This window comes from Mauremys reevesii, linkage group 19 (assembly GCF_016161935.1).
Source record: "Mauremys reevesii isolate NIE-2019 linkage group 19, ASM1616193v1, whole genome shotgun sequence".
NCBI classification, from domain to species: domain Eukaryota; kingdom Metazoa; phylum Chordata; order Testudines; family Geoemydidae; genus Mauremys; species Mauremys reevesii.
Window position 1 is genome coordinate 2505250 of NC_052641.1, and position 12720 is coordinate 2517969.

The 12720-nt window shown below is 46.0% G+C and overlaps 1 protein-coding gene across 7 annotated transcripts in view; it reads left to right on the forward strand.

The window, feature by feature from the left end:
- NSMF (NMDA receptor synaptonuclear signaling and neuronal migration factor) overlaps positions 1 to 12720 on the forward strand; it is a 74777-nt gene that overhangs the window by 28692 nt on the left and 33365 nt on the right. For 6 of the 7 annotated variants that reach the window (XM_039507090.1, XM_039507089.1, XM_039507091.1 and 3 more), the window contains 2 exons: positions 2711 to 3190; positions 11600 to 11675. In XM_039507090.1, the coding sequence (XP_039363024.1) occupies positions 2711 to 3190; positions 11600 to 11675 (556 nt within the window). The remainder of the gene's footprint in view (positions 1 to 2710; positions 3191 to 11599; positions 11676 to 12720) is intronic. The other variant, XM_039507095.1, reaches the window with a different exon arrangement.

A 12720-nucleotide genomic window follows, 5' to 3' on the forward strand; every position in this document is an offset into this window, starting at 1 on the left:
AATCAAAAATAAATATAAAGTGTGCACTGTACACTTTGTATTCTGTGTTGTAACTGACATTAATCCATGTGATATTTAATCCATGCAGATAACCTTTGGATGGGCCATGAGTATCTATATGTCTGTGTTTTGCTATGTATCACGATTCCTCTAGTTTGAGTGCACCCTGATAGATCTTGTAGTGGTTGTGCAGGTACTAACGTGTAACACAGAGAGGTACATGCCTAGCACTGGTCTGAGCTTTTAACACAGGATCTGGTGGGTGTAGCCCTTGCCAAAGCTGCGAGTGCTGTACAGTCTGGGTGGAATAGAAGCCAGAGGGGTGGTGTTTTGCCGAAGGCATGCTGGCTCCGGATCACTGCTGGAGGTGGAGCTGGAGAAGAAATGGATAGCTGCAGTGTAAGAGCTCCTTTCTCTGGTGTCTTGCTGCATTCTTAGGGGTGAAGAGTGACACAAGCCACTGTGGAGTCTGTGAGCTTCTGCTAAACCAGCTTAGTGTGGGATGTCATGTCTCCCAGTCCTGTCTGAACCCAGGGAAAAAGGAGCCAGCTGTGAGTGACAAGCTACAGCGAATGGAGTGACTCCTGTCACTCGAGCTGTAGGGGTTCGTGCTGTTGGTGATGGAGGTCCTATCCACGATACTGCTGTTAGCCGTGGTGCATGTCTGACTGTAGCAGTAGAGGGTAGAGGCATTCCCTGTGAATGCAATGAAAAGATAATCACAGCTGCCTCTGGGTGCAGGAACACTGTACTATCCCTGCGGCCTCACCAAGTCACCAGTGAAATGAACTGGATGGGTCTCAACCTGAACTGTTCCTTCCATCTTTTCAACCCATAGCCATGAGCAGGATGACCAGTTTGGCCCCCCAGAAACATTTTCCTCTGTTGTGCTGTGTTCCCATGGAGCAGGGAAAGGAGCTGAGGCTCACGTAGTGTGTGCTCAATACCAGACACCTTAGCTGGGTTCAGTGTTCAGCCCTTGGTACAAACCATACAGGATTAGTCCTCACTGCATGTGCAGGATCCACACTTGCCTCTAGTCCGAGAGCCAGGGAATAGGCACAGCTTGGAAGGATTCTCCTCCTGTGTCACTGGCACAAGAGCACCTCCCCCAATCAGATGGAGGGACCAAATGGAGGGGAAAGGAAAGTGGGGCTGAGTGTAGGGATGAGGAAATGAGGTGGATGATTCAATGGAGCAGAATTATTTGCAGATGCCCCACAGCCAGTCTTTGTCCTAAGGCTCCACCATTCATCCAGGCCAGCTCCTGCACTCTCTGGAGGATAGTTACAGGGCTGGCCGGGATCCTGAAATCTCTTAGAGATTCTTTCTACTCCCAGCTTAGCAGCTAGAGGAAACATTTTAATTAAAAGTCTAATGAAGCAAAGGTTTGGGTTTGGTTTTTATTATCCATGTTAGATGTTAATATCTCCGTGCGTGTCCCCTTCCTTCAGTTGGGAAGCTGCTAGGGGACTCATTAAAAAGTAATTGGCAGGGAAGACACCTCCTTTGCCCCAAACCCCCACAAAATGATTAAACAGCTGTCATGGAAAAGAAAGAAGGGCCGGCAGATGGGTGGAGACAGCTGTTGGGGCTGTGCTAAGAATAATGCAGAGATTTCCTGGCATTTGACTTACTGCATGTGCTCTGAAAGGAGATTACATTTGTAATTCCCCTCCACATGCTGGGCTTCTCTCTCTCTCTCAGCTCTGGCTACATTTATTCCATGCAAGGAGTCATTGCTTCTTCGTTTCAGCGCAGCTTTTGTAGGGATGCAAACATGGTTTACAAACAGTGATGACTACTTGCTGGTGGAGTCACCTAGAAAAGGGTTCCCATCCCAGCTGGGGATTGATTCCTCTTTGGATTTGTTGTGCATACAGAAAATCAGCCTGAAATCTCTGATGCTTCCTCCTCTCCTTCCGTTTGTTTTTAAATAACAGAGGCAGAAAACAAATTTAGTGCAAGAAGAATGCCCAGACCAATAGCTTGTTCCCAGAGTCCAGAGGACATATACTCTGCCAATATGGGTGCCCATGCCTATACACCTGACCTAGGCAATCCCTGCTTTCTGGGAACAGTCTGAAGCCATGTGCATTGTGGCAGTACCAGAGCCAAGTTGGATGGTCTGTACATGTCTGCATGCCATTATTCAGAATGCCCTTTCAACTCTCCTCCCTCTCCCATGCTCATTGCTGGGGTGTGCTCTCTGGGAATAGGCTGAAAGGTTTGGGCATGTGTTTGGGTGCAGGCATGCCTTTGGTGTTTGTTCCACAAGTCAGGGCCCTATCTACAAACCTTCCTCACCTAAGTAGCCCCTTTTTAGGTGGGCAGCTCTGTTGAAGTGGATAGGACTGCTCAGCTGAGTGAGGACTGCCCCAGGGAGTAAGCATTTGCAAGTTCAAGACCATGAAGATGTTCATTCCCCTGCTGTCAGCTTCCAGCCCTTTCTTGTGTTTGGGATGTTTGCAAGGAAATAAAATAGGCACAACTGCAAGAAATGCCTCTTGTTTCAGCACCAATTGTCGAGATTTACGAGGGCAATGGGTACACATTCTAGTGCCTAGTTTCACAGGTGTATCTGCCCTCCTCTCTTTCTCCCCCTTCTACACAGATAACACAGGCTACAGCTCCATAGCACCTACTATGTCAGTGCCTGGGGTAAGCCACGGGTCTAAGCAATAAATACCACGTGTGCCCTCTGTTTCAGATCACCTGTTAGCGGACTCCTATATTGGACAGGAAGACTCCCCTGAGATGCAGCAGGCAGCTCAGAACAAGCGCAGGCTGTCCGTCATCTCAGATGGCAAGTTTGAGAGGAACTTCTCTGAGGAGCAGGCCGAGAAGATCCCGAGCGAGGGGCCGAAGGCACGGGTGTACACTATCTCCGGTGAGAGGCCGATGCTGGCGGACCATGAGAACGAGAGCATGGAATTGGTGGTGATGAAAGGCACTGGCCGAGAGGACTGCCACCATGGCCAGCCTCTGCAGAGTGCTGGCAGCTCTCACAACATTAGCAGGCATTGCAAAGGCTGGGCAGGCAGTCGGCAGGGCTCCAAGGAGTGCCCAACCTGTGCTCGGTTGGCAGCCCACTCCCAGCACTCCTTTGACCTGGAGCAGCACCAGACCAGCGAGACAGGATGGCGTAGGAAAAAGCTGGAGAGGATGTATAGTATTGATCGAGTGTCTGGTAAGTGAGTGTGGATGTTGTGTGCACAAAGGGTACAATGGTTCCTATTGATATGGACTGCTGCACCTCTCTCCCGGCTTCAGAAATGAATCTCCAGGGAACAGTGATTGGCCTAGAGAAGTTGAACCAGTATCTTGGGCTTCCTGTTGAGTCCTTTCCTAGTATGTGGTGCCAGCACTGGGCAGAGGGAGGTGGCGAAACAGTGAGCATAGAATAAGTCAGGAGGATGCACTATTGGGATCTTCTGTTTGGCAGCAGCAGCAAGCTCCTCAGAGTGGATAGCACCCAGCCTTAAACGCTCCTGGTGTGACCAGTGGGAGTCCTGCTGTTAGCTCAGCTCCCAGCCTGGCAGCAGCAGCACTAGTCAATGCCACAGAGTGTCCATAAGGAAGCCTATTGCACCACCCCATAAACTCTGCATGGTGATGCTGTAAAATGTCTTTGATGGATGCTACATTGGGCAGACACTGGAAACACTGAAAACAGGGGCGGCTCCAGGCCCCAGCACGCCAAGCGTGTGCTTGGGGCGGCATGCAGCAGGGGGCGCTCTGCCGGTCGCCGGGTGGGTGGCAGGCAGTCTGCCTTCGGTGGCATGCCTGCAGAGGGTCCTTTGGTGGAGCCGCGGGACCAGCGGACCACCGGAGCCGCGGGACCAGCGGACCCTCCGCAGGCATGCTTGCGGGAGGTCCACCGGAGCCGCGGGACCAGCGGACCCTCCGCAGGCATGCTTGCGGGAGGTCCACCGGAGCCGCGGGACCGGTGACCGGCAGAGCGCCCCCCGCGGCATGCCGCCGTGCTTGGGGCGGCGAAATGTCTAGAGCCGCCCCTGCCTGGAAACACTATTGTAGGTGGAGTGACACAGTTCAGTGCTCCCTTGCAGAATGACACCATACAGTGCCTTTCTATGGACACGACAGAGTGATATCAAATTGTACTTCTTCCCTCGCCAGTGCTCATGCTCACACCATGAGCATCTTCGGGCAAAATGATATATAATGTCCTCATCTGGGGCTAAGAAATTCTTTGATTTCTTTAATATCTAAAGCTTTCATTACATTTTACACCTCAATACATATGCTGTGTGTGTGTTACATTTAATGCAATACTTGTATGTCTATCTCTTTATCTAGTCTATGCCAGTAAGAAAGGAGATGTCTGACTGTGTGGCAAAGGTGCTGTCATAAACAGATAGTTAAGGGTTAAGGTCTCTTTTACCTGTAAAGGGTTAACAAGCTCAGTAACCTGACGAACACCTGACCAGAGGACCAATCAAGGGACAAGATAATTTAAAATCTCTGTGGAGGGAAGTGTTTGTCTGTGTTCTTTGTTGGGTCTTTGTTCTCTCTTTGGATCTAAGAGAGGCCAGACATATCTTCAAGCTCTCCCAGTTTTCCTGAAGTATTTTCTACTATTCAGTATAGTAAGTATTAGAAAGGTGGATTAGTCTTATAATTAATTTCTGCATTTGCAATTGTAAGTTTGCTGGAGAAATATCTTTATTTCTGTTTGCTGTTACTTTGATTATTCTGAGAAAGGATGGGGAGGGGGGGAAAGCCTCTCCAGGTTTATAAGCTAGACCCTGTATATTTTTCATCCTGGTGTTACAGAGCTAGTGTTCTTTCTTTCTTTCTTTCTTCTTTTAATAAAATCCTTTGCTTTTTAGAAACTGATTGATTTCTTCCCTTGTTTGGATTTTCAGGGGAAGGGGAGGGGGGAAAAGTGAATCCCTCTTTGTTTTGATTCAAGGAGTTTGAATCAAGGTATCTCTCCCAACGACTAGGGGAGGGGGAGGAAGGTGGGGGAATGGTTTAATTCCCTTTGTGTTGTGATTCAAGGTGTTTGGGATCTGTGTTCCCAGGGAAAGTTTTGGAGGAACAGGGAGTGTACTAGACACTGGAATCTCTAGTTGGTGGCAGCTTTACCAGATCTAAACTAGGATTTTAGTTTAGAGGAGTCCATGCAGGTCCCCATCTTGTGGACGCTAAAGTTCAAAGTGGGGAATAAACCTATGACAGGTGCGCATGTTGTTTTCTTGACTATTTTTTTTACAAACAGCACAGACTTTAAGAGACAGGAGTCAGATTAACTACAGGAGGGCTCAGGTCTTGTTTGCAAGAAGAAAATACAAGGGAGCTCAAATGATGGCACTTCCCTGGATCATACCCTTATCTGTGTGCATGTAAAATGTCATGAAGATTAGGCGAGGGACCACATTTTCAAACCTGGGTGCCTGAAGTTAGGCACCAGAATTCATACGTAGGCTATTGTAAAGAAAAATCCATGGATTTTCCAAGGTGCTGAACACCACAGCTCCCAGTAATATCCATGGCCAGTGAAAACCAGGGGCACTTTTATTTGGTGTCTATCATATGGGTATCTATGCTTAACCTTAAAAACCCACATTTGAAAATGTTGGCCTTAATTTATTATTTTGGTTTCTTCAGTACAAAAAATGAGAAGTTTTCCTTCATTTTTGTTGCACATGATTCTGCCCTGGTAAAGGATTGTTTTGTGTGTAATGACAGAGAGAAGGGTTGTGTGAGAGCACAATAAGAATGTAGTTTCTGTGGCTGGTCTTATCAGAGTGAGAGCCCAGATTGGGGATTGGGATTTTTTGGTTATAGTCAGGGTGTCATGGAGTATGCTGCTAAATATGTGTCTGTAAGTGTAAGGTAAAGGGGAAAAAAATAAAAAACTATATTTTATTTTTAATTTATTTTTTTTTTTTTTTTAAAATACTAAAGAAATAATAATAATACAGACAGATCAATACAACAATCAATACACAAAGCATGGGAATGGTGTAGGTAGGAAAAATTCAGTTATCAACATCACTTGTTGGAAAAAAAAAAAATAAAAAAAAAAAAAAAAAAAAAAAAAAAAACAAATGGAAGATTGTTTCTCCTTCTCTTCTCTTCTTCCTTCATTTTTTTTTTCTTTTTTTTAGACTTTAATATATATTTTCATTTATGCAACCTAAATGTCCTCTTGTAAAAAACAAACAAATGGCAACCTTACCTTTCTTTCTACTTCTGAGAATAAGAAAAGTAATGACTGTTTACTCAGAAGAACTAGAACCAACTGGGTGGCATTGGGCCTGATCTTGCAAACCCTTACATTAATAATGCTTTCTCATGTGAGTAGCACTGCTTACCTGAGTAATGATTACACACATGTGTGTAGGGATGCAGGAAACCTCAGCAAACCTCAGCAAAACAACCCACTTCATTTCATTTCATTTTCATCACTTCACAGTTTTACTCACTTATGTGTGAGCTTATTGAAGGCCAGTTGGCTTCCTTCACTTCTTGTGCTGCCGTCTCAATGGCAGGCAGAAACCTCAGTCGCTTGCTCATCTGTGCCTCATTCTGCAATTCAGAGATCTACTCGTGTTCTTTGTAGAGAGGGGTCCCGTGACTTGGCCCACAGCCTGAAAGTTCACATCAAACACTGCCTTGGTGTAAACAGCCAACAGCTGTCCTGTGTGCGTGTGATAGGATTCATAGCATGCTCCATATGCACCTTGTAACAGGTTTTTGATAGAGATGTGAGGGTCTGCAAAAACTGGAAACTTTTTTGGGGGAAAAACAGAGGGTTTTTTCAGGGTTGTTGTTGGTTTTGGTTTTTTTTTTTTTTGCTGCTCCCCCCCCCCCCCCCAGGCCTGGTATGGGAAAAATTGAAATCTTGGGAAAAATTGAAAAGAAATTGTTACCTGGAATATTTTCTCTTGGAATGACCAGTGAAAGAGAAAGGAAAGAAAGAAAAACTTGAGCTATGCTAGCATTTCCCAGAATACATTAGCTACTATTTAAATTATATTATACTGGTTCATTGGGTGGCTAGTTATGTCTACAATTTCAACACATATGGCATATATGATAATGCACTATTAAAGAATCTGGTGTTACTAATATAAAGTTTGGATATATATACACATTTACTCTTGGTCCTTAATATTGTACTTTAACTAAATTATAAATGTTAATTTTCTGGGCTTTTTCTCCACAAGCACGAATTTCTTCTGTATCTGCATGATAATGTCAAGTCAGCGCTATTTACATACATTTTTCTGAGCCCAAAGGACATAACCTTCCTTTTTGTTTCCAACAATATTGAGGCTTTCTATTTCAACTTTTTATATATTTTTCCTGTTGACCTTAGTGTGCAGCTGCAACCCCATCCCTAATACTAGATATGTTCGTCATTATTATTCAAATAGAAACTAAATAATTTTACTTATTTAATAAGTGTAACCGTTCTACCTGTTGGAATTGGCAGTAACAGGGGCTGGGTTCAATATCTAAGGGTTTCTCTTCAACCATACAACACAAAACCAACTCAAGCCCCCACCCAGTAACATACCACTCTCTGGGCGCCTCTAAGAGGCAATACTTCCCCTCTTGCAAGCACAGAGTTTGAGTGGAGAAAATATTTTTTTAAGAAAAGGAGGGAATTAACCTGGCATTAATTTAGGAAAACACCACAAACAGGGTTCATAAACATAAATCATGAGCAAAAGACCAACCCCCAATAAGTTGGGCAGTGTCCTTTTCTGTCAGGTTCTTAAGTTCAGCAACCAAAAGTCCCTTTAACATGCCCATCCCTTCTCTCCACCCCGCTCACAGTTGTTGTCCTTGGTCAGTGCAGACCCAGAGGTGCATCTGCAGAGTTCACTTCCTGCCCTGGGTGGAAGGGGGCGGGGTAAGAAGGCACTTTACTTGATCCACTGCCAAGGCACTTGCTGCTCCTCTTCGCTACCACCCTGCTGGCCGATCAGTGCTCCGCTCATTCCTGCCAGCTGCCCTGCTGGTCGAACACAGCACTTCTTCGCTGGCTGCCCTGCTGGCCAATCGCCACACCTCCCTGCCAGGGTCTCTGCTGGCTGCCCGCACGATCACCACGCCTCTCCGCTGGTCGCCTTGCCGACTGATCTCCACGCCTCTCTGCTGGCCACCCTACCAGCCACTTGCTATGCCGCCTGGATGGTTTTGGGTCCTACAGCTTAACACAGCTATCAGTGATGTCAGCCATTACTGAAGAGCCTCACTGCTGGTGCACACTGGGTAGTCTCTTGAATCAGAGACACTGTCTCAAAACAAGTCTGATGCTTAGACCTAGGTATCAGTGACATCAATAGAGTCTGAATTAGCTCAGTTATTATAGAGTGGCACCCACACCACTAGACACAAGTACCTGTCCCCACCCACTCTCAACTTACCGGGCTTTGAGGCCCATGTCTCCTGCCTCGCAAGTTCCATTTCTATGAGGGCGAGTCCCTCAGTCGGGCTATGCCAAGTACAGTTCTGCTGCCCTTGATTCACACAAGGGTAACAACCCGTTGTTACTCCTGCCCCAATAACAATGAGACTGGGGATCCAACACCAGCCACAAGTGACCAATTGGGCAAGCAGTCCTGTCATGCTAGGCAGGGTGGGTGTGCTGTGCAAACAAGATCAGCTCCCAAAGTCCTTTCCACAGCTCACCACTAGATGTCAGGGGAGAGCTCATTCAGAGGCCACGTTTACACTTACCCGCCGGGTCGACGCGGCGAGTTCGGTCGGAGAGTTCTAACTACTTCGCGCTGATCTGACGACGCGATAAAGTCAAGCGCTGGGCGCTACTCCACTCTCCACTCCACAGGGGAGGTTGGAGAGTCGACTTTGAGCGAGAGGAGTTTGAGCCGCGGCGCCGTCGGACGGTGGAAAATTCGTCGAACTAGTCGAGTTATTTTCATTCACGTATTCGTATGTGCTTACCCGCTAAAGTTTTCCAAACACCAGTAGTGTGTGTAGACTCAGACTCTGCTTACATAAGTACACCAAACAGTACTTTTGATGTTCTAACTAAATGATAGATAATACATTTCTCATTCTTAAAGAAGTAAATTAAAGTTTAGTTTTGATAAGCAAGTAACTACTGCAGATATTTTGGGGTTTTTTTTTTACCAAAATTTCTATTATATTCCAGAACTCCCCTGGAAAAAACCTGCTTTTTTCCCATACCTTCAAAATTTCTGGAAATTTGACACTCCTAGTTTTTGATGGTTGATTCTTAATTTGACAGTTTATCATGCTCTTGCCAAAACCTTCAATGATCAAACCCCATTATACATATTGGCACCACATCCTGAAAGCCTTTTCAGATCTTGTCTACACTAAAGGTTAATTCAGTATAGTTTATGTCGCTTAGGGGTGTGAATAATCCACACCCCTGAGCAATGTACGTTACACCAACCTAAGCCTGGCATAGATAGCCCTATGTCAGTGGGAGAGCTTCTCCCGGCGACAAAACTACCGCCTCTCGCGGAAGCAGAAGTTATTAAGCCAATGGGAGAGCTCACTCCCATCAACTTAGAGCATCTCCACAACAAGCTGGATTGGCGCAGCTGCGTGGCTGTAAATGCTGTAGTGTAGGTGTAGCCCTAGCCGTCTAGAATTTCACACCTGTACTGTAGTGTTACAGCCTAAGGCAAACCCATGGCTACACAGTGGAAATGCAACAGATTACATTAAATGTTGCATAGCAAATCATTCACATGTGGCAAGAGCAAAAGTTATTGGAACTGTGCCCCTAGCAACGAGTGGAAGCAAGAAATATATTCCCTCGTTTCCCCAAAGGCTTGAATTTTAGAGCTGATCTTGCCCTGCAGTGTAGGGATTCATGGTGTGAATTAAAGCTGCAATATATATATATATAAAGCTGCCTACAGTTCAGTCTAAACCAGTCCCATCCCCTTGGTATCTGAGCCCCATTCCAGAGGGTTAGGGGCTCTTGTCTCTTGTGCAGCTGCTGATGTGATACAGCCACTGAAAGAAATGTTGAGATGTTTCAGGCAATCTGGCTGGCTAATACAGAGGACATCATTGCCAATTCAGACAACATCACCCCTAAATAATTCCCTGTGCCTATGACCATCCTCCAATTTTCACCATACAATAGCAACAACTGCACTGGCTCTAGTCATTTCATGGGGGTTACCGACTAAGTGGATCCACCAGCTGCAATTTAGGTCATCTGCTTATAGCAACTGATCATTAAACTCCAGGAAAAGCACTGCACCTCTGTTGTTTTTTGGTTAGATTGATATTTACAACTCTCAGTTTACACTGCAACTCTCAGATTGGGTGGATGATGACCTGCTTTAAGAGAGGGAGAACTTCATGCTTATAAATTAAAGTTTATCCTGCCAGATAAGCCCTGGAGTCTGAAATCTGCTCTCTAATTACCAAGCAAGCATGGCAGATGCTTCCCGGATGCCACTGCGCCTCAAGCCTGACTTCTTTAAGGAGTGAGAGTATAGCTCAATCCTCCTGTTCACTCTCTCTGCTGAGGATGGAGAGCAATGGGGGCAATTAATGTATTTTGTGATATGGACCTGTTTACTGGGAAGTAGATGGAGACTAGCAGCTCCCTTCATCCAGGCTATTCCCAGAGCTGTTGTCGGATGGTATTGACTGTTGCCCATAATTTTCCTGGTTTGAATCTGAACCAGTGACTTAGAGCTGAAAGCCTCCATAGCATAATCACAATCCATCACACTATCAGTCCCTGAGGCATCTACTCAGTGGGAGCTCTTCATCTAATTGTGGGATAGGCAGGAATTCAGAGCCCCACCTGACGGCTGTGGGTTCAAAGATCACAAACAGATATAAACTGTTTAAGGTCTGTGCTCCATTTTGCATTGGTTTCCTGTTTGTGCTTCTGGGACAAGCAGACTCAATGCTCAGTAATGATTTTGTTGCAAGCTCTTAGTCATTAGCAATGGTGCGGAAATTGATGTCCTGTTGCAAGGGAGCTGGGAAGAAAGTAGCCATTGGTTGGTGCAGGATAGTTTATACACAGAGGCACCAAATGAGTGCTGGGGTGTCTCAGGTGCCTCCAGTCTCCCTATCGGATGTTCCATCTGAATTCTAAAGGGAGGACAATCCAGATATACATGGCCTAAAACTGGTGACATTGCTTCCCAGTTTTCCTATGTCAAGAGGCATCTCTCTCCCTTTGATAGTTTCCCTTCAGAGTAACCCATCAGGTAAACACATTGGAGAAGGTACAGCACAGTCCATGGCAGTTACATGTGCACATACATACACACATGCACAAACATATCTAATGTCCCTTTTAGCACAGGGCACAGTACAGGTGAGGCTCATGTGTATTTCAAGCTCAGCTGTTCTTTCACATTACTACAGAAGGTAAAAGAGAATTTGTGCTGGCATGGAAATAGCAGCAAATTGTGTTCAGGATTCTTTCCTATGAATGGAAAGAAATTGCCAGCCTTCAAGCGTGTTTGGTTGTTGAGAAGAGATGCAGTGGGAGACTGTTTTGGAAGGATGTCCCTATCACTAACTACATCTGTGTGAAACCCATTTATGTCTGGCTGGCACTCAATTTTAGCTCTGTCTCTTCCAGATGATGTCCCCATACGGACCTGGTTCCCCAAGGAGAACCTCTTCAGTTTTCAAACTGCTACTACAACTATGCAAGCGTAAGTGAAATGGCTGTTGCTGCACCAACCTCTTTTCTCATAGTTAGTGTGTGGCCCATGCATGACTGCATCTTAGGATATCAGAGCTTTGGACAGTCAAGTTCTATATATGGCACGATGGTATGTTTGGGTGGGCTGGGTGGTGAGTGTTGACTTAGTCCTTAACTCAGTCATTGTCTTACTCCCGTCTTCACTTACTTGCTTATTCAGGCTCATTCACTACTTCAGTCATTCCTTCACTCTCCCTTGTTTACTCAGGGCAGGTCTACTTTAGATCTACTGTACTAGGTCTACTATATCTCCCGTCGGCATAATTACTCCACCTTCGCAAGAGGCGGAAGCTATGTCGGTGGGAGGGTGTCTTTTTCACACTCCTGAGCAATGTAAGTTAGATCGACTTACGTGGTAGTGTGGACACACCCTCTGACTCATTCATTCCCCCACTTTAACTTCTTTCTTGATTAGCGCTCTAATTTATTATGTGCTCCCTCTGCTTGATGTGTGGGCAGCACACCCTGGCTTGTGGCCTGTGGAGAGAGCTGTCTGTGATGTTATTCCTGCAGGAGTATCAGCCTAGGCACTTCTCAGTTGCTTCTTTTGCTCTTGCCACCTCAGCTGAGGCCATGGGACTAGGTGGCTTTTGCTCTTGTCACTGCTGGGGGGAGACCCTGGGTTCCACAACACTGGTGCAGGGCTGCGATTGAGCAAGAGAGACAAAGACATGAACTAACCTGAGTGGAGAGATCAGATCTGAACTAGGAGCAGCTTTGTCCCCTCCCAGCCTGCACTTGGGCTCAGGTGCCCCCAGACTGTTGTGTGTTGGGAGGAAATTGTCACTGGGAGGCCAAGTAAAGCTGGAAATGCTCCCATTAATGCCATTGACAGGAACATTTTTCTTTCCTTAATGAAATCCCTGAAGTGTTTCCCATTAGGCTGAAATAACAAGAGTATTCCAGTGACAGCAACGTGATGGAGAGGGAAACTGAGGGAGCCTTTTCCCCACTCTAATGCTCTTGCGCCTCTCCCGCTGTGCCTTCCCCATCTT